Raw genomic sequence first — 23,956 nt, forward strand, 5'->3', positions numbered from 1 at the left:
TTGTGCTTGGCTACTCAATATCTCGAAGAAGAGTAAGTGATGTATCATTTATAGAAATCGAATATCGATAAAAAAAAAAAAACAAAAATATTTTCAACATTCGACCTGAACTAATTTATTTTTGATCAAAAACTAAATGGAACAAGGAAATATCAATAACTGTGAAACTGCTTAAATTAATGATTACATTTTACGTCATTTTAATTTAATATGTAAGTTTTCTTTATTTTTAATAACATTACGATAAGTAATGAGCTCTGAGAAACAAATCCCTCTTACAAATTATAAAGGACGGAACAATACCGTAGAAAGTAGTCACTTATGTGTATCGGCATTTTAAAAGGCATTACATTCGTCTGGGATCCATGCTGCCATACCCCCATGTTTTTATAGTTACACAGGCGCGCCCATATTGGAACATTATTATATGAAGTTTTACAGTTTTGTGTAATAAGGTAGAATAAGTGATTGATTCCGTACCAACAGTACGGAATCTTCCTGTCTGAGTCGGCTTACTCTTTTTATTACCTAATAGAAGACTATATACCTACATAATAAGGCGTTTTAAGATTAAATAATAATATAATTGTATTTAATTAATATTCCAATATTTTCTAACCTACTTGAATCTTGTCTGTTCTTCTCGGCAGAATCCCGAAATCCTCGGTAGCTTTACATTTCATTGAATCTTGTATGACGATTCAAAAGCTTACTTTAATAAAGAACATTCACACAGTCACATAGGTAGCAAGTAAATATCAATTATTAATGTTTCTTACGAAATAGTTGTTTGTCATGCCAATTTAAAAAACGAATTGATAATTTTAGGCGAACAATAAAATATTTAATTTAAATGTCCTGCGGTTAAGGGCTATATTAAAATAGCTTGTGCTTCAACCAATTCCAATGTTTAGTTAAGGTAATTACTAGCGGTTCAGCTATCCTTCTTTCTTCTATAAATTATTAAAACATTTTCATGTCCATGTATGGCTTCTAGAAGTATAGAACAGATACAAAAAATAAAATGCCAAAGGATGCGCGGCAGCTGTATAACATCGAAATTTATGGAGAAAATAAATAAAAAAGCTTCGTTACATGAATAAATATATTTTTCATTTTAATATGACAATATATAAAAGCGAAATATACCTATAGTTATAGAATGCAACACAAGACAAGGCTGAGTGTGTGCATGATCGCATCAGACTAAGATCGTCATCAGCAAAGTCAGCGAGTCAGTCAGTCAGTGAAAAATGCCATTAACTTGAATAAAATCACGTTTAATGTGATAAGACAGCACACTCAAATCAACCAGTTGATTGAATTTTAAATCTTGATGAATGATGAATAAATCATTTGTAGAATAAATTTAATAAGGACTCGGAGGGTTTCCTGGATGAATAAAGGAGTCTATATAATTCCTTCATGTATATTTGTGATGTCATCAAATAATTTGGAGTCATTGGGATATCAGCTACACCTTGTTTTAAAATGCCGAGATGATTATATATGATGATTATAAGGATCATTTGAAATATAGCCGGCATTAAAAATCTTTCACTATCTAAAATTAAGAATAGTTAATATAGTTGAGTTTCAATAAAAAATAATTGAACCATAATTAATAGTTTAGTTATTTCACTAGCTTATCGTGTGGCAGCCATACGAAGCAAATAACAGGTGACCCTCAGAGAACTTTGATTTGTTAACTATGAAACATTGCTGTTGTGGTATATGTTCGAAGTTGCATGAATTTATACCTAATTTTTTTTTTTTTTAAATCAATTAAATTTAGATTCGAATAAGAAATCAGTCAGAAGTCGTTTTATTCGATTGTTAGCTTGTTAACTATTACTTTTTAGGGTTCCGTATCCATAGGGTAAAAATGAGACCCTATTACTAAGACTTCTCTGTCTGTCCGTCCGTCTGGCTAGACAGTTGGAATTTCACAAATTATGTATTTCTGTTGCCGCTATAACAATAAATACTAAAAACATAATAAAATAAATATTTAAGGGGGGCTGTCCCACACAAAAAACGCAATTTTTTGCCTATATTTGCTCGATATTAATAAATGGTAACGGAAACACATGAAATACTCACAAAATACTAATTGGTATATACAAAATATACACAAAAAGTATAAGTAAAGTATATACAAATATACAATTAGTTAATGATAAATAATAAAATTAAAATAAAAAATACAAAAAAAGTCCTTTTTGCCGCTTTTTGCCCGAACCCATCTCGGTTGGCACCACCCTCTTATTGTATATTCAACCGCAAATCAGTAATATTTAGTATTTTTGTGTTATGGTTTAAACCAGTGTAACTTAGGATGGTGCTGCTTTGATTATATGGAGGAATGATTGGTATATGTTACACGTACATGTATAACCACAGTGTCTATAGGCGGTTAGCTTTATGGAATGAAAAAAAGACATCTGGAGGAAATTACGAATAATGGAATTATGAATCAGTGTATGTAATAGTATATTTTTTAAATAACAGCAATGATACTCCGAAGCAGGTACCAACGTGTGCATTCAATATCACGAGTAGGCGACGTCATGTCAGCCGAAATTGAACTAGATTGATTGTTATCCGTAACACAAAACGGGACTGCCCCATATAGCATCGATCATCGCAAACTTAGATACAGTAAATGCAAAAATAGAATAAGCAGTTTCATTACTAAAATATAAAGTATTTGATTTTAAAATCGATGCATCGTAATGGTATTCTATGAATAAGTTTTGTGTCACAAACTCCATTATCCTTATGGATGTTATAGTTTACTGCTAACGAGCCGATGGAGATATTACGTTTAAAAAACTGTTTGGGTGCAATTTTTCCAAAACGGATGCGCGTCCGGCAAAGATATGAGGCAAAGTATAGATTCTAAAAGAGCACGAATTCACCATTCTCGGAACTTACAAGTCCCCAAACTTTTCAGATAAAGCTACTAACTGACTGGACTAATAGCGCACTAATAAGTATTTTACAATATTTTGACGACCTCTGCTTCTTTGTTCAAATTCATCCAATCGAACTCTTGCAACATTCATTTATTTTGATTTAACAAGACGAATAAATATGGTTATATATGTTTTTGTGGTTAAACAAAAATTTTAAGCTGAAAATGCATAAAATTTTCACGTGCGTGACCGCTAGGAATAGTTCTAGTAAACTATAATCCTATATATTAATCGAGTAACAGATTTTCAATAAATAATTATGTCAAACACAAATAGGATTAAACGGTCAAGAAACGAAGTCGTTACAAACGATTTAAAGCATTTTTTATACGGCTTCAAATCGCCTTCGTTAAATGTGATTAATATTTTTCTATGTTTGTATTTTTTAAGTATTAAATTCGATAATTATTTGTAATTAGACAGAGATTATACAATTAAGATTTCAACGGCTTCAATTTTTGTTAAGTCTTTTTATTTATATACATTCCTGATACATAAAATCGCTACTATGTTTATTTTATTCAAATACAAAATCTCTTTCAAACGAGCATCGAGAAAATCAATTCTCAAAATATTCAAGGTTCAGTTCGGAGTAAATAAATATAGACTTAGATAAATATAGTTTTCTACGGAGAGATAACGAGGCGCATACAATACATGAAGAAATGATGTCTTCATTGAATCGGAAAGAAGACTTCTAAATGAAATATTGACACTGGCATGCAAGCTGGAAATACTTTACTTATCCGTTATACAACCAAATCATACAGTTATTTAAACATGGAATTATCTTTATCGTAAAGACGTTAAATATGTTTTAATTCATTCTTTAAATTTACGGCTCTTATAGAACTATCGCCTGCAGTAAATGTATATATATATATATAAGTACATTCTTTTGTTTTTAGAGTAATTTGACCAAATTATCTGTAACTCAATAACTTTCGATTTATATATGATTAATTTCCCTATTTTTTATAACAAATACTAATAATAATGTCTAAATATAATTATTTGCATATATTATGTAAATACAATTAAATCACCCAATAAATTGCTTTATACTTTTGTATAAAAATATTAAAAATTATTCAAATTTATAGAAAAAAAAAAATCGAATATTATTTTAATATGTTGACTGACGTTACTTAATATGGCTTGTTTCATCATATTATTTATAATTTTTATTATTTATTTTTATAATTAATTATATATATTTAAAAATTTATTACTTATACGAGATTTATTGGTGTGCGTAAATCAAAGGCTACAACGCTATTACAGCTGTGTAAAGTGTAAATATTTATAAAGCTCTGCTAGCGACTTTATTTACAATAAACTATGTACCGACTGTAATGCGATTTTCCTAGTCCGAACTATTTTTACGTGGTCCACTATTCGATTAACAGTTTTAATTTGTTTTATAGCTTATATGTTGTTAATAAAATAAATTGCTATAAACCATTTTATATACTTATTATCCGGTGGACCTAAAAACTTCGATAAAATATGACTTTTATTGATTTGTCTCCATTTATTAACAACTTAAGCCTTTTTTTATTAAACTTCATTTTAGTTGTAAGTTCGTCGTACAAAAATATATTTTATTATACTAGCTTTAATTCGATATTTCTATAGCACGATTAACTTACAACTCAATCAAATCTGTGATGTTCACATCGGACGCTTGATCAGCCTTTACAGTGTGTGCATAAATAGCAACGTCACAGACGCATAAACACATCACAGATTAAAAATGCATTTTTAAATATGATATAATTTAACCACTTATCATGTTCATTTTGATGTTCTCTTCTTGCATCATAAGAAAAAATCAAATGTACCACGCGGTGTCTACGGTTATGGCGATGAGGTAAACTTTCCCTTTAGGTGTAAACAGCCTTCTATGTAACCTGACATAATATGTCCCTTGTATTGAAAAAGTAAATACTTTATATAAATGAACTATTATATAAAAACTTCCATCGCTTCAACTATTTTAATCCTGCTTATTTTTATTTGCTTAAACTTGTATATATTGTATGAGCTAATTTGCTAAGCAAAACCCTGTACCTAATATGATTAAAAAGCACGCTTAATACTTCACGATATTAAAATGCTTGTCACTATTGTTTTAAGATAGAATTGAGAAAAATTGCGCTTAGCGGACATCTTTATGCGCTATACCTAGTATACAATGCACTAGCAATAAATATATACTCAAATATCTCTTGCAGCCTACTTAAGGGAAAAACGTCTTAGTAAATAAATTAGTTGCGGAATTGATTAATTCACATTGTAACGCTGGTTTGTATTTTTAACTGATTTTTGTAATAAAACAATGTCGAAACTATAGGCGTTCCACGGTTGAATGTTAATGGTTTACCTACCGTTGAACCATGCTCTTGACCTTGGTCGTGATAGATCAATATATTATATGGCGTAAATTACCCTCGTGTGACAGTTTGAAAAGTACCAACAGAATGATAAATAACCCACTCACGCATCGCTCTGATCTTCATTAACTATTGAGACATTATTTTTTCGTACAACACGACTCTTTAAACAAATAAACAATTTAAAACATGAAAAAAAATGTTTTATAAGTTTTAATTGAATTAAATTACAAATGCGTTCAAATCGCTTTTGTTGTGTACTCTATTAATTATTTTTAACTGTATTATAGATATAATCCAATTAGGAAAATTGATTTTTCATATTAATAAGGATTCCATGGAAATTAAGGCCGAAAATTAACTAGTGCTTTGTGCTAGATAACGAAAATGTTTTATTGTGTATGTTTAAAACGTATCAGTGGATAAAATATAAAACTGTAAGTTCTTGTTTAGGAGGAACGGCGCAGCGCGTGATATGCGCTCAGGCGGTGACACAGACGCGCATAATTTCCAAGAGTATACTTACAAGAAAATCACGCCCTGCGATGTATGCTCTCAAGTACTTAGAGGTAAGTTTATCATGTTTAACAACCACTACTGACATGTGTAATATTAAAACGTGTTTGCAATTCAATTCAAAGTTCAAACCATAATATTTTATTAGCAATAAAAGGCGTCACATACTTCAGGCACAATTTTCCAGAAAATTTAATTTTGCTTTTAATTAAATTGATCGCTTTAAAGTATGAAATCCGACATAATATAGAAATACCATTATTTTTTATACGTATTTAATATTAACGTACCTTTTAGTACGGGAAAATAGCAATAGATTGCACTTTATTATTTTATTTCGTCAAATAAAATTTTTATTTGCTACTAGATTTCTTTTCATATCTATAAAAGTTTGTTCGTTTGTTTGAACGAGCTATTCACAGCCAATATAAACCCGATTTGAAAAAAAAATTTTGCGTTATATAATCATTATCATCGTAGACCTACGAAGGCGGACTTGTGACTTAGTGCGGGAGAAATCACCCTGAACAGCGAAAATATATATAGCGGCCGCTTTAACTATTATTTATTATATTTTCTTACTTATTAAATATACTTTGTATTCGTGTATCAAACGCCATTAATGATTTTCAGTGGTAGATATTTTGGAAGCCTGCCTGAGTGGTGCCTCAGGAAGTTATTGTATCAGCAATATTTACTACTGATTAGCTTCATACAAAAAACGCGCAAATACTAATATTAAAATTGGACTCATTTATTTCTATTTTCAATTGGTTGCTAAGTAGGGTTTCTTTAATTCCAACATAGCGTATGGAAGTAGACGATTTTCTAAAATCTAATTTTTATACATATTTGGGATTCCTTTTTTTGTATTAGGAGTTATTATTAGGTGATCCCATAATTTAAGTTAACTTAAATTAAGTTAAGTAAAGTCATGTGACCACCTTTATGGTCCCATCACAATTTCATCGATTTCGAACTTTTATTTGAAGTGTATACTCCGGCTTTAAGAAATCTGAAGAAAAAAAAATATTTTTGCGGATAATAAGTCATACTAATACTCATAAGCCGTCAACTATACTAATAATGCTTCAATAAATAAATTTGTCTACTACGTTTTCACCTTTAAACTACTGAAAAATTCTCACTTATCTTTTCAAGGCGTTAAATTTGGAGGTGAAGGGTTGTATGCGTGATCTTGAAGGATTTTTGTCACAATCTGAATTCCAAGTGTTCGAAGTCTCGGTTTCAACTATTCAGATAATAATTTCACTGTCTCAAATTCAGTTTTACGCGTCTGTTACTGCCTGGCACATTGTAATGGTAAACAAAATTACATAGTTATAAACAGATCATTACTGTACCGCCCGTGCATGGTACCAAATTAATTAGTTCTTAAATTTTATATTATGTAATAACGCAAAAATAATTTTAAATTATATTGTATGCTTCCGAAACTATTTTGAACATATAACATCCTCTGAGTGACGTATTGTCCCAAAATAAATAAAAACTAACCTTTCCGTAAGTGATCATGAATATGATCAAATAATATTTGAATTAAATTGATTTGATTTTTGAATAAATGCAAGATAATTAAATTTAAAATTCGTTAAAACTAAATATATTGAAAAAACAACAACTTCGTCCACTTTCATTAGCGGTTTCAATCAATTAGAGCTTGGCATCCAATTAATTAGTCTCTATTCTCTCTAATGAGAGGTCAGACACTAGTGGTATTATAATTAAGTCAACGCTAAATTGCGAGATTTTTTAAAACGACAAATATATTATAATTATTGAAACATACAATATTTTTTTAAAGTCATTTCTAACTGTAGTGCTAATATATAGGAACTCATTTCGAATCTCACTTGTGAAATGTTGAAAATCAACTTACGCTAGTATGCGTTGTTTGATGTGTGTAATTTTTTTACGTTATTATTATAAACTTGGTCTTGTAGGTCTTTGCAAATGATTTAAACTAAGTTTCCGGATTTTCAGTGACCCTGTTTTTCGTGGCTATATTGTCCAAGACGAGAGCGGCAAAATGTTCAATTCATTGTGCAGATATTTTTTTATGTATCATCGGATGGCCTGGCCTGTTTCGTTTCACAATCTTCATAGCAAATCTATAAAGCCAATCTCACTTTTAATGATTTATAATTTCATGATCGTGTTAGTAATGCGTAATAGTTTTGCTGATGACAGTAGTTCAATAAGTCGTCGACATGGAAATCTTAACTTGTAACAAAATTTATTCACTAAGATGAGAATGTCTTACAAAACTAGGATCAAAACTGAATCTGGAGAAGTTACTGCGGCATAACTTAAAGTTTGAAACAACATCTTGTCGTATATACATACGATAAAATTATACCAGTGTCTGTTCATGAAATATTCTTAGATAAACTTAATCGATGTGGAAACATTTCAAACAAGAAAGGATTTGTTTGTGTTTGTGAGTGTATTACAAGAGAATTTCATTGAATCTTAATGAAACTCGTAGATACTTTTTCTTAAGAAATTACATAAATCTGAAAAAGGATGACATAACTGTATCTTCGTTATCATATCCAATGTCTATGACACACATCTTGTAAATGATATTTTATTCTGTAAGAAAACACTTTACTTTTCAAAACAATAATTGATAGTGTATAATAAATAAATCACATTATACAATTTCATAATTTGAAACCTATCAAGCTCCTATGCATATTTCCTGAGGTTAGATAACAGAAATATACTATTTATTTAAAATATAAATGTTGCCATAGTAATATTATGATCAACCTGTAATGTGATTATTCTATGAAATATTTTTGTATCAGGGCACACTCGTCAAGGACTCCGATGCAGGATTTGTAAGATGAATGTACATACTGATTGTATGCCACAAGTGGGTAAATGTCAAACGAAATCTCGACTTCTACGCAGACAAAAGAGCACCTCTGAAATTGAGGCGCACAGAATCCAAGATGCAGCATTCGACGAAGAAAGTAAGTACTGTTCTAACAATTTAATCATTACAGATACACTTAAATTTGAAATTTTAAATTTGTAATTATTCTTCAAGAGATACACAAGTGTGCCGTTGACTGATATAAATTACGATTTTATTTGTTATCAAAGCACAGACGACATACTAAACTTCAAAATGTGACTAATATTTTGAAATACAAATAATATGTACATTTCCCAAAGTATAATTCGACATGTCTTACACTTAACATATTAAGGATGGTAAGTTTAATTAATTAACAATACCTGAAAAAAATATGTCTACGACAAAAAAATCTCATTATTAATAATTTAAATATTTCTTGCTGTTAATATGATGCAGCTTTACCAACGCTTAAGACAGCAGATTTAAATAAGTAATAAATTATCACTGCTATAGAGCTTGCGTAACTAATAACTATATATTCACACACAAACAATTTTAATAAACACACGGATCACAATCGGACACTAACTTCACATTGTCCAGGGGTGGAGGACGGCTGGCTGCCAGGGCAGAGACTTACCAAGATCTCTTTCAAGAGATCGGTCGAGTTTGATGATGATTTCGATAGCTACTATGATGAGGGTACAGTATTGTGCGGATTGACCCCGATCATGTTTCTAAGTCCTGCATTTGTTAACTAATCATATTGAAATATACTGTCATTCTAGACAAAGAACAGGTATCATTACAGAAAGTCACTACTAACTAACGACCGTAAGCAACGACTGTATCTATCAACGCGTACGTCCAAAACACATAACTGGTACTATAAATGGCGTCTGAATTAACCTTTCGCTCGATGCTCAGAGGAGGAAGTGGATCAGACCTATCAAGTTCTGAAGCGGGCCAACGAAATAGCGAAGCCGGGCGGCGGCGCGGGCGGCGGGGGTCCCATAGTGCGGGTCTCGGCGCCGGAAGAGCCGCCGCCCGCGCGCTCCCCGGCGCGCCCGAGTGCTGGCCTGGCAGTGGCACCGCAGCCCGTCTCCTCCAGCTCAGGTCTGGTGCCGCACCCGGACTCGCTCGCTTCTCGGCTCGATGCGCGCTCGCCGCCGACTGTCCGCGTCGATCGGCTCCGAAGACGACGCGTGATGGTCGCGCGGCGGCTTCGCTCACTCAGATCACTCGTTTTCAGTAGTATCGATTTGTTTGCACGTATTTCTAAGTCGCGGGCGCAGGGCGGGGGCGGGGTGCGGTCGGTACTGAGCGGTGCTTGTCGATAGGCGCGGCGCCGCGGACCGAGAGCGGAGTGCGGCGGCGTCTCTTCGCCGGCGTCAAGAGTTTGTCCATGTGGGGATCCAAGTCGCGCCGCGGCTCGCCGCAGCACCGATCTGTTTCTCTGCCGGAAAGTACGCGCCCACGGCTGCCGTAGCGCATCGCTCTCTGTCTTACCGCAATCGAGCTTTATTTGTCCCGTCTTCTTATTGGGCTACGAGGCCTCGTTTCGTTATGTGGTTTTATTTTGTTTTATTTTTTATTCTGTGTCGCAATAGCGGTGTTAGTAATGAATAGGGTAAATAGATAAAGCTCAATGAACACGCTATAGATGCTTACTCCCGTCCTCCCACTGGATGTGTCATGGATAGAGTTTTAACTCGACATCATTTCCATTTATGTCTTCTCTTTTATTTTATACTTTATTTTATTTTTATTTATTTTTTCATTTATATATTTTTGTTCGCCCGTTATATTTACAGAATCCGAAGAAACAACGACACGCCCTTTCGGACAGCCTTTATGTTTCATAAATGAAAACGGCGATCCCCCGCCTTCAATTCTCAAGCCCCAAGCCAGCGTACGCAAGAAAAAATGATGTTAAATACTTGCTATCAGGAAAAGAGAAGCTTTTTTAAATATCGTCCAAATAAAAGCAGCACTGACTTAGTGCGGTTACTGGCCCGCTCGTGTGAACCGCACGCGAAACATTTGTTACCCCGAAACGCCCCGCGTTCTGTGATATGTATATTGTTACTGTTACAATAAAAGTCAGATTTAAACCGCTTTATTTTTTCGGTCCTTCTACAAGAATGCACTATAAATTTTAATAACGCCTTCATCCCTTTTACCGTAAGTGGTGCATGGCTTGACGCGTGTCGTGCTGATGATCGCATGCGTTTGTCTTTCGGCGATTATCTATAATCACAAATCTACTATTGTTTTTACATGCACAAGAACGCAAATAAAATGTAAATAACTAAAACAATTCACTGCGGTTTTGAACGAGACTCACTTTTTTTATTCACCCACACATTAAAGAGACAAGACATACAGTGAAGATCGTTACATACTGTCAAAATAAAAGGCGTTTACTTCTTTTCTAATTTTTCGCTTTTTCCTTTTGTTTATTGAGTTTACAGGGCGACACCGAAATGAGGAATAGTGTGTAAACATTATAGTCCAGATATTATTTATTTTGTTCACACAGGTTCGATGAGGAACTCCAAGAGTGCCCAAATGTTGAGGCAGGCAGACCGCACCAGTCCCTTACCTGGTACCAGAATCATTTGTACATAAGCGAATCCTTGTAGACCACTTGTGTGTTAAGAGATTCGTTGCATTTCTTTGATTCATTCGTTTGATGACACCTCTTTATTGATTTATGAAACCAATCTGCTGGTGACGAGCAATTGAGGGTTTATTTATTAAAATTATTAAATACTATTTGTTGAGATCATAAAAGTATCATTTGAATGTGATAACTAGTATTTGATAAATTTCGTAGTTGTCAGTAGGTTTCGTCACGTAAACTCCATTCAAAACTCCACGTTTGTGCATCTTGATTCATGTTACCTTACTTTTTCTGATATTCTTTAAATTTTTCGTTGCAATGCTTATGCACTCAATATGTTTATTATATCTTTAATTATGTGTGAATAACAAGCTAGTCTTTAAGATTACGAGATACGAGACCTCTTCAAAGCAAGAGAAATTAAGACATCATGTCTTGAAAAGGTGGCGTTATCCGAAAAACAATATTGTAATGGTATTGCTAACATTAAATGGCTTACAATTTGTACAAAAAAAAAACAAAACTAATATTATTTAAACATAATTGATTCGCTTAAGAACAAAAGTATTTAGTCGAGCTTTGTTTCAATGAATTACAAAAAGTGCGATATGTTTCACTAGATATAATTGTATTTCATATCATTTCCATAAAGCGAAAGCCAGAAATGGAGTGTTTGTTGGGATAGCGGTAAGTGTTCGATGCTCATAATGCATGACTGTTATAGCGCCGCACTCGCCGAGACGCCAAAAGTTGAACCTTAGGATGAAGAGCCTGTCGCTGGACTCGCCGGAATGTGGAGAGCTCAGGCGTCGCCCTCGGGACCAGCCCTCGCAGGGTAGCAGAGTATTATGTACGACAATCGCTAATAATTGCACATGGGCCCAAAAAACCAACAATCTAAATCTTTTCTTACCAGTTAAACAAAATTTGCAAAAAATCATACTAATATTACATAATATTTGGACTTATTTTATCAAAAAACTCGGAAAACCAGAGCCGACTTTGCAATAGAAAAGAAATTTGTTGTGAAAAATTTATCAACCAATATTGTAATATAAATAAATATAAAACTTACTTTGATTAAATTTAAACTTGACAATAATATTATAAAATTAAACATAGTATAAATTTATGTAATTAAGCTAATGAGTTGAAATTTATTGCTCATGTAACATGCTTAACATGACCTGCTCGAGGCGATTGTTTAGTACAACACGGTGCTGGCATCGTTTCAGATATTTTCAAACACCATCTATTCGAAAATAAAAAGAGTTGCATATTTAGTCTGCAATTATAGGGCATATGTTACATAAAAACTTCATTAATCTGTTACAAAGACGGCCGGTTCTTTTTACAAAATCTGATTAATTATTGGATTTTTTGGACTCAACCGAAACCTAATGTGTTGTCAATGAAGCGATGTCTTGTGTCCACAAGCAGTGTTAAATGTACACCTCTCTTATCTCCTTGGCTTAGCTTGTGTCTGTCTTAGCGAATATTTGCCGCCTACACTCTACTGAATTTTCCTGATGATGTGCTTTCTACGTCGTACAATGGTTACCGAAAGTCTTGCGATTCGGTTTTTTATTTTTAAATTGAGTTAATACTTATATATTTATTCGTTTTATTATTGCGACAAGATATTATCCTGAATTTTTATATTGGTCCTGCCTCACGACAAACAAAAGATGTATGTACTATCTTTATAAATCACTAATTTTCTTTGTTTTTGCATGTGTATAACTTGCATTTATTTTCTTTTTTTTTTTCTTTTAGGTGACTACAGAACGTATTGCATGAAATATGGCTCTAATAGAATAAGTAATCCCATGTTCCACAACCATGTCCATACTCAGTCATGTACGTTGATCACTTATATACGAGATTGACATTAAACGCAACACAACTGTGAACTATTTTTTATTCATCATTAGTTGTTTTCCGTTTAATGTGAAATTTGCAACTGCTTAAACAAGGCTTACAATTATGTATTTCCTTTCATAAGTACGGTTAGAACTATATAACTAAGGTATTTTCTTCAAAGATAACGTAATTAATTAGTGTATATCTATATAGTACATAACTGTTTGCCTTTACGGCTCTAACAGAGAAGTTGTTTTTTTATTAATATTGTTATTACATTGTAAACTGTTGCATGCTTGTCAGCTACTGTCTGGATAGTTACGATTTTGTTTTCAGAATTATAAACATCGAATGTTTTGGTTTCTGAGTCTTAATCGATGTTGGATATAATTGTAATCGTTTGAAATTAACATTTCGAATTAAACATTTTCGTAAAAAATATCGGTTCTGATACAATGTGAATATAATCTTAACGTTTACTTTGAAATTTCTTTTCTAAGATCAAGCTTTCTAGTGAACAATTTAAATATACGAATCGAAAAAAAAGAATCAATTCTTTCTTTGGTCGTGTTAGTGCCATAAAATCAAACGAGGGTTCTAATAAAAGTGAGGTCTTATGTTTTATCCAATCAAGTTTAAGGGAGTTTTTAGTAAGCCTAGACATTTGAATGTATTGTTGAGTTATATAGAAATAGTCGAAGCACGAAAATTATATAATAAATATAAATACGGAATAGACGGTTTTCTTAACCAGCTAACCGAATAACGTCACTAAATGTTACTAATCCTTAAATTCATTAGCATCTGATACACTCTAATGCAATACTTACTAATTAACAATAACCCTACAATAATGGTATACAGCTCCGTCCTCTCCGGTACATAGCCGACGACTTCTGAGTGCTAGAGGAGGCCGTATGAGCAGTGTGGAACTGCCCGACGAACCTGATAAGAGTCTGTCATCGAACAGCGCTAGCCCATGTCCGTCGCCAGTCAAGCAGCACAGCGTTAGTAGTAAATTCCTTTATTTTTAATTAATTGCTAAGAAATAATGAATAACAGAGCCGAGATTACGAAATAAATAGAGGTCCCCAGTATAAAAAAGAGCAAGTACTACCGTATAGGTATAATTTGTGCTTATTAATAAAGTCATACTCGGCGATAAATGAACGAGATCGTAGGAAAATCTGCATGTGTTGCAATTCTGTCATGTTAGTCAAATGCTCAATGCTTATGCTATCCCGTAACGCTCTACTAAGGTTGACTTTATATTACATGGTGAAATCATCTTCATATTTTACCAAGAGAGTACATTTTATTTTACTTTTTCGCTGGAAAAACGCTTATGCGTATACGCTTAAACGTTATGCGTTACTCGCACACATATTTAGGACTAACCGGTACCCAGGACACCTAAAACACCGAAATAACCACTAAAAAACCAGCGGCACCCTCTCCGTGTCTTCGGCTAGCGTCACAAGATCGCTTTCGCATGCTACCGTGACTGATCTTTGAGTACCTGGAGTATGATATCACCAGTGACTTATACGCCTATACCTACGCGCTGTTACTATAAATAATGGACTTCAATATGCAAACACTTATTTGCTTGAAATATTTTATGAATATCAAAAATTATTAAATAATTTTCTTATCTAAAAATATCAGAACAATTTATTATGCGTAACTATCTGTTATAATGTTTATTTCAGAAGCATCAACGGCTATTGCCTACGAACTTATACGTGATTCTGTACAACTTTAAGTCACGTCACGCTGATGAATTGGACTTGAAGGCGGGCTACAAGGTCACTGTCATCGATACAACTGACCCGGACTGGTGGAAGGGCAAGTGTCTCGGAAAGATCGGTTATTTCCCATCAAAGTATTGCATGAGACTGCAAGCTGGAGAGAGACCTTTGCAAGTTACCCACAATCTACAGGTAATGTACCGCATCATAATAAAACCTTCATTAAAAAAATGGAAAGCCCCGTAGACTCACTTAAAGCTTATTATATAATTACCTTTTTTATTATCTTTTGACTTGTTTATCATCAAAATTTTCAGGTGTCTGACGGTGATAATGGACTCATGCTACTACGCGATCAGATAGTCGTTCAAGTTGGTGATGAAGTTGATGGCATGGTGATGATCCGAAACGGTGATAACCGAACAGGCGTGTGTCCGGTTAAATTCTTACAGGAGGTGTGACGCTTTAAGCTACCACACTTCAATGTCATGAAGGTAAAAAAAAATATATATTCTTTGAAGTACCTATTTTATATACACAGCCATATTTAATTATTGATGTCCCATAAAACGCCATCTATTATAATAATTTACAAATTTTAAAGTTTTTAATTTTAAAAAAAACTTAAGCAAAATTATATAAATAATCCAAATAACTATCAACTTATATTACCACTCTTAGGATTTCTTTATATTGAATGCTAAATATTTTAAAATATTTTTTAAACATTCCAAAAGTACTTGATCGAATTGACTAAATTAGATGGTCTTTATAGTTACCTTTGTTAGTAATAAGCTAGTTATCATGTATACCTAAATTTTATTTTAAGTCCAAAACGTCTACACAATTAATATCAAGTGCGCTAATTAATCAAAGTTGGGAAAAATTCTAATCATAACACGAGTATACCTTTTTAAGTCGCAGTAGAAGATATAAACGACCCTTCGATTCAAATACTTAATAATTTTGCTAACAGCTTAATTATGCACTATGAATGGTTCTTGATTAATATATACATATTTATTTATATACACAATTTTTTTTCAATTAAGTACTCATATCCACTTTAATTAAAGTACTTCCCAAATTCCGATAACAATTTCGCCGACATATAACAATATACTAACATTATATTAATTTTAAATTCACAGAGACGTGGCTCACTATCTAAAGAATCCAATAAATATAACGATCCAAAACCGACCCGAAGCGCACCGGTCACGCCCTGTGAAAGCGAAACATCAACTTGGTCGGACACTTACGAAACGCAACGATCAGACAAAGCGAGCTACGAAGCATCCGTCGAAGGCGTGTGGTGGTGGCGAAGGCCCTTGGGAGTGAGACGTACAACCTGTAGAAGATGTGGAGCCTCTTCCTCCTCGAGACCATTAACATTAACGCCCTGTACTGGAATACCACTGGATGACTATGATTACGACCGACGCCCTATCAGGTCAGGTGACCGACCGTTGAATTTCGTTAGACAACTGTTTCTCTAAATCTATTACATAATATTTTCGACTATTTCACTTTCAATACGATGACTCAAATTAGACGTACCAGATACTTATTATCAATGCTTTGGTAGTACTAAATAAACGGTTTTTGTTGATGTTAATTTGACCGAAATGTTTGTGACGTCTAAGCTTTTATCGATCCCGCTATTTTGATATTTTGCTTAAAATTTTGAAATTTTTATATTTATTACGGCCTATTTAATTCGAAAAAATACAATCCTTCCATATTCAGAATTTACTTTAAGGGTATATTTTTTATTATTGCATAAGTGTATACAAAAATATAGCAACATATCATTTTACAAATACAAATATAGTTCCGTATGTTTGACGTAATAAATATTGTAAGTAATTATATAAAAAAAAACCCCTTATATTATAAATTTATATATTCGAATTTAACTGTTTACATAATTAGACTTATAATAACTATTACCGTCCCAAACCGGGAGATAGCTTTTCCAAAAGATATATTACTTTTTTCACTACAAAAAAATACACTAAACAGTTATAGATGAGCACCCATTACAAACAAAGCATTTATTAATACAATCGAATAATATAACTAAACCAAACTGTGACAAAATACACCTCAGAAGTTACCATAAGCTATGATAGCTGAGTATGGAAATATATTTTATTAAAATAAGTCGATAAAACCAATAAAATACCCAACGAATAAATTTGCTCTATTAACACAAGCGATACGTAGATCAGTAGATAAGAAAATATCTAACAAAAGAATTCAGGTCAGTTTATCAACTATAAAAACATAAATTATATATCACACTTTATTTTAAAAAGTAGTTTTAGTGCAAGGAATCGATCTAACAACTATAGTAATGTTTGTAAACGAGTATAGTGCCTATATAAAACAAATTATAACACGGAAATATGGTGTTACTAGCAGGATTAAATGAATATTGAGTCAAAGATTAAAAAACATACTGCATTTATAAAAAAAATAAAAAATTTGAGAATGTTCGATAAAATTTAAAATAATTTCGAAACGATTTTTTCGAAAACGTACCTCGAAAATATTTTACTTGATGCATTTATGATGGACAGATAATATAAATACAGTAATTTTAATTAAATAGATTAGATCTGGTATGATTGTTTCTTTTTTTTTATAATAGAATTAACTAAAAAAATAATAGAAAGTAATCTTTATTAGTAGATTATATGAAGTATGTTGCAATTAATGTAGAACTTTTAGAAGACGCATCATAATATATAGATAGATATCTTGTCATTAGATTACATTTAAATTGTTTAAGAATTTCGTTACTCACCCTATCCTATCATTTTGTTCCAAAATAGCATAATAAAGTTATTTCACATTCCACTGATTCCGCAATAGAGCCCGTAAAAGCCAGACCTCTATTATAGTCATTGGCGTAGCTACCAAAGAGAAAAATAGTGCAGTGTATAAGGCAACGAAGCTAACGGGGCAAAATATTTAATCGGTATCTGACTCGTTGCTCATTTATTGTTATTTTCTTTTACAAGACACCGCACTCTTATCGAATCCCCTGTCCATCAGCCTAAAGGCTATAATCATTATAATATAATTAAGCTTAAACTTCGTGGACAGTCAGGACTGGGTTCTGATTTTTGCACCACTGCATCGGGACCCTTATCCACCAACAACAATAGCCCACGGTTCATAGTACAAAAGCTGATAGTTTCACTGCGAAACACTCCCAATATCAGTAGGAGTGACTTTGAAGTTTGAAATATACAATTCGCACAACTTTTAACTTTTATACTATGACGTAAGCCTGGAGTTCATGGACTCTTTAGCTATAAAATTTCAAGTCAGCAAAGTTTATACCAATATTGCTATCATTTAGCCCTCGTTGGTATAATGAAAGGAATAACTTGGTCTTGTTATAGAAATCCGGGCGCTGTACATACATAATATATTAAATTTATCACCAAAGACTTATTTACAAATGATTTCATTCCTTTATGGACAAGCCTAACAATTATGGAGGATTAATAACAGAGAAATTATTCCAGTATTTTTTTTAGTTTAATAAATGACATTCGTACTACTTTTTGAAAATGGTCCTTAACATATTTGCCTTTGCTTTTATTATACGTTATAAAAATAAAAAAAATTATGCGACCAAAAAATATACATCATGTATAATAAAAAAATCTACTTAAACTATCTATACATCAACACTTCAAGCATTACTTAATTTTGTCTCGTAAAATATCAGCATTTATAGTTCCTTGTAAAACCTTCCTATATTTAAATACCTATATCTACAAAACCAATTAAAAAAATATATATTTATCTTGTATTTCATTTGACACGTTTGAACCGTCCCCTTGAAGTTGTAAGTGTAATTAGAACTACATATTATAATATATAATTATATAGAAATATCAAAAAAATTATCGAAGTTAAACGTTGTTTATAAGCAAATATTATTAATCAGTAGATAGGGTAGATGTATACTAATGTAATTATGTTACGCGATATATATACATTACATAGTTCGTTTCAATAAATAATGTAAGTACCAATAATAAAATAAACAGAACATGGAACAGTCCCAAACTATAATAACCTCTTTTTATTTTTGCTGAATTACAAATTTAAAATATGCGACTGCATTATATAAACAAAAATATTATTTTCTGTAAAGAAACGAACATTTTATTTTAATTATAAGTTTGCTTGAAAATTAGTGCGTTGGGATAAGCTCAATCGATTTTGTTCTTCAACCAATACAAGATTATATTATAACTTATATTGACTGAAGAGTAACATATATCTTGCCTCAGCACATCAGCTACACACTTGTACAGAACTGTTTTGAATTATTATTTTTTTTTAATTTCAATATGTATATGTAGTAAATTATATTTATGCTTCGAGTTAAACGAACAAAACAGGAATAGTTTTATTTAAACTTCATTTTTTTTTTTTAATATTATATATATTGTATGTACCTAAGTACCTAGTTATACAATAAATGTTGCTTATATAGTGCTCCATGTATTGATTACTATATATTTTTATTTTATTTAATAGTTGAGATATACTTATGGGTAAACAAGACAAACATAATTTATTCTCCTTATCCAAATTAGATTATAAAACCTGTGTTAAATCTTTAAGGTAATATGTATGATATTTAAAAAAAAACAGTATTTTGTGAGAGCACACCTTATGAATAGCGTAATATGTATGATGTAATTACAAATTATAACAAAATAAATATTTTATCTTAGAATTATGATATATACGAATAGAATACAATGAAAGTTAATGTTGATATAGGATGGAATACATTGGGGTTAAATGCTGCGTTAGGTAGGTACGTATATTAAATTAATATTATATTAATAATCTCAATTATTATCCAAATAATATATAATCTAAATTTTTGACTTGATACATAATAACGCTCTTACCAAAATTACATACAATACTATAAAATAAATTTGAAAAACCTTACTTAAGTGTGTGTTTGTTAGCAGGAAATTTCCCTTTAGTTTGAGGCTTATTTCAAAGTAATATTTATTTTATTACAATTTATTCCATCTTATATAAACAGCGTAAGTAATGTATTGTTTTTACTTTCGAAAGGAACCAAAGAAATGTACTTAGTTTTTATTTAAATTTTTTAGATATACCCTGAAGGATTCCCTAGTGAGATGTTTAGAGTAAGTTTAAATGTTATATTTAATAAATATTTTAGATCTTGACAGTTATACCATTAAAAGTGTGACATACTATCTAAATGTTGTCTATTAGATAATTTACCTATAGGTATAGCCTATTCCAACTACAAGAGGACAAAAACAAAACAAAAAAAAATGACAGGATATTTATCGATCTCATTGGTCGAGCGTATGAATAATGGATTTGCGAAAAAATAGCGTTTTGACGTCGACGAAGCTATCATTGGAACTTTGGAAGTAAAATTAAAATGGATGTAAGTGGTTATGTGGGTATTGTGTATTGTATTACAAATAAAGATAAATTAATCAAGAACCGTTTGTATTGGTAAATTGCATGTAATACGTAAATCTAAGATTTGTTTATCTTTATCCATTCTTCGATTGGAAAAGGCTATACATATATTTATTGCTATTAAATTGGTAGCACCATTTATGTTTTTTTTATGTTATCAAGTATTATATTTTGGTTTTTAACTTTCATCCAATATGTAGTATATAACTGTTTTAAGATATCATTATTAAAATATATTATTTGTAAACATGAACAGTTGTTGTTATTTTAAATTGTTTCATAATAATTGCGTTTCTAAATAAAATCTGAATCATTATTTTAAAATTTGTTTTTAATCAAATAATTATAATTAATATTATCATTTTCATTTTTAATTTTAAATAAGAAGCTTAGCGTCATCTGGTGGTAAATATTGAAAATATTATACCTACAAGCATGAAATGTAACTGTCAAACTAGTACGCAATACACGAGAATACGTAAAATTTCCCCGTGTCACCTACAGATGGCAGTCATTTTTGAAGTCAGTATGTTTGACGTCATGAGCTAGCAATCATAATTATTTGAAAACAAAAGACTATATTTATATAAAAGTCTCTGAGTACTCGCTTTACAATGAAACTTTTTATCTTAAGTAACGAACCGAAACAATGATAGCCTGTTTGGCCACGGTACATGCACAGCGACTATTATATTACAGTGAGCATCGCACCGAATGCCGACCCTACTTTTCGCCTCCACGCCATGTGTCGATAACCCTGTGTAAACGCGCGGCCTACCATCACGCCTGCGCTAGTGTAGTCTCGAAAACGCGATACTAGCTTGGACGCATTCCAACAAACTGCACAGAAAATGCAACATAACGGCCAACTTAATCTTGTATGAAACTTATGCTAAAAAATAATAGAAAAAAACATTTTAATTTAAAACTATTACATGTATGAGTTATTAAAAACCATAGTAGTCTCGACGTTCTAATCTAAATAACGTATTTGATAAGTACTTCAGTGAACCGCCTTCGAGTGGTTGAGATTCCTTCACACAGATGGCAGCACTGAAAATATTTGACATTCCGCGAATTCCAATCGCAGTGGGCACGGCTCAAATGTCAAACGCGGCTATTTCGTCAACAGAGTCGTGGCGCGGTAGTTGGATTTTATAAAATAACAACAAATACTACTATAGTTTTCATAAAGGAAAATGGATATTAAGCGATAACGCTAAGTAAATTAGTTTACATTGTGTAACATTATTAATACAAATCGTGTGTGTGTGTGTGGAGAGAATATTATCTTGCGTAGTTTTCGCAAATCGTTTCTTATTGATTTTTATTCTTCGCCGGTTTTGTAACATTGTTATAAGTTAAGTATATAACTTTGCGTTCTATCGTTAAATCATATAATAAGACTAAAGTGTTTCTTACATGTTTGTTATTGCCAAGTGATAAACCTATAAACTTTCGACCCTGCATTGTATTGTATCGTGGGAAACAATGTAAGTATAAATTTTATGTTAATTGTTGTACCGTCATTTTCATGTTATTTTTACCGTTTTTATAGTAAAATTAAATTTAGCCAAAGTATTATTTACGATTAAAAACATCACTTTGCTTTAATCGTTTACTAACAAGAAACTGTTTCTTTTTTTTAATTTTAAACTCGAAACAACACATTTAGGTACAGCCGACAGTCGTGAGCATCAAATAAGTAGCTATCGAAATAAGTACGAGTAAGTACGTACCTACCGGTTTGATTTACGAACGCGCCACGCAAAAAATCCGCCGCTACTCGGAGCGGGGGCATTCAGTGAGCATGGCGAGGAATCTCGCGAACATAATAGCGTGGAATGCGAGTGATATGCGCCTCTAAACATTCGTTTCCACACTCGTGGCCCCGTTGATAACAACACGATAATACCTCGCCCGATTACCCAATGTGACCCGTACATTGATCGTCTACTAAATTTTTTTAGTATTACAATGTTTTTTTCGATGTTATTAATTTACCTAAACGTATACCTTTGAACTTAATTAAAAAAAAATTATATATACGTTGAGTATCGGTCTAAAATTATTTATTTGTAATTATTCTCTTGAGACATATCTAAAAAAATGCAGTAATACTGATAATATTATTAATATTAAATTATTTTTTCCCATATATTTGAAATTGTAACTTTTGCTTTACTTATTAATATTTAATAAATTTAGAAAACACCGCGTTCAAGCCATTGTGCTGCTGTCGATAACATCTATACCAAGCACATCAAAGTAATCATTTATTTTATGGATATGGCATTGCATTCCTTCTGTATAGTATAATCATTTTGCTACATCCTTTTGCGCTATGAATACTCAATATTTGAAAATATTTCCAGTGATCACGACTGGTATAAATTCAAAGGAAACATATTTAAATTTTTTGAAATACAATAAGAGCGAGCGATCTTGCAGCTTTTAAATTTTGAACATCTGCCAGTTCCCGACCCTCTAAAGACACGTGCGCAAGCACACAGCAGGGGTGGCAACCGTCGTTAAAGACAGGCATCGCACCCCAAATGCGGGCATTCCAACCAAATCGAAATTAGGTAAAATCGTCTCTACCGCATCAAGAAAAAGGTTCAAACTAGCGTGCGATATAGTTATACAAAAATAGATTATTATTTTTACCGCACGGAATGTCAAGGTTCGATCACCATGTGACTCTCTTTTAGGGAACATTCAGGTGACTGTCGGTGTGCCTAAAGCTGAAAATTAATTATGGAATATATTACTTTCTATACAAAAGTAACATCGTGTAAATTATTTGGTTACGTTTACATGTCTTGCTGCACATCATTCAAACTGTTTAGATAATTTTACTGCACACAAAAATGATTATAACAAATCTCTTTTTAACTATTTGAAATCGCATATTAATATATATTCGATTAACATACGGAAATAGGACTATGTCCAAATATATGTGTGAATAAAGCTTTATACACACAAACTGATAACATGGATCGTAGTAATTAAAATTGTGCCAAAAAAAATTATGTATTTTCAATCTTAATTTTTTTTAACGTAGTATATTTTATTGTATTTTTATGAAACGTATAAATATTTCTTAAAAAAGAACGAATAATAGAAAGAATTTAATGAATATTATATAATCAAATTTGAAATCGGTATATGATGTTTAAAATATTATTGATGTTATAAATGATTGAAAAAATCTATCACCATAACCGTAAACCGATGTTAAGAACCTTATGCGATACATAATAACTAGTTCCTGTTCCGTTGAGCGGCTTCGTGACCAAATAGAGTACAGGCAGCAATAAAAGAATACCTTAATATAACTTAATATAACTCATAGTTAAGTTCGGTATAAATATTAATAAAATGACAAAATGTATTCATGCATTTGGAATTTATTTAAT

At 31.9% G+C, this 23,956-nt stretch overlaps 1 protein-coding gene across 1 annotated transcript in view; it reads left to right on the forward strand.

Moving 5' to 3' along the window:
- Window positions 1-17,313, forward strand: part of LOC125064072 — a 170,388-nt gene extending 153,075 nt beyond the window's left edge. The window contains exons 13-21 of the mRNA XM_047670853.1: window positions 5,828-5,943; window positions 8,725-8,892; window positions 9,708-9,896; window positions 12,131-12,256; window positions 13,183-13,266; window positions 14,134-14,276; window positions 14,982-15,212; window positions 15,338-15,514; window positions 16,172-17,313. Of these exons, the coding sequence (XP_047526809.1) occupies window positions 5,828-5,943; window positions 8,725-8,892; window positions 9,708-9,896; window positions 12,131-12,256; window positions 13,183-13,266; window positions 14,134-14,276; window positions 14,982-15,212; window positions 15,338-15,481 (1,201 nt within the window). The 3' untranslated portion in view covers window positions 15,482-15,514; window positions 16,172-17,313. The remainder of the gene's footprint in view (window positions 1-5,827; window positions 5,944-8,724; window positions 8,893-9,707; window positions 9,897-12,130; window positions 12,257-13,182; window positions 13,267-14,133; window positions 14,277-14,981; window positions 15,213-15,337; window positions 15,515-16,171) is intronic.
- Window positions 17,314-23,956: the final 6,643 nt, after the last annotated feature.

This window comes from Vanessa atalanta, chromosome 5 (genome assembly GCF_905147765.1).
Source record: "Vanessa atalanta chromosome 5, ilVanAtal1.2, whole genome shotgun sequence".
In the NCBI taxonomy this organism is placed as follows: Eukaryota; Metazoa; Arthropoda; class Insecta; order Lepidoptera; family Nymphalidae; genus Vanessa; species Vanessa atalanta.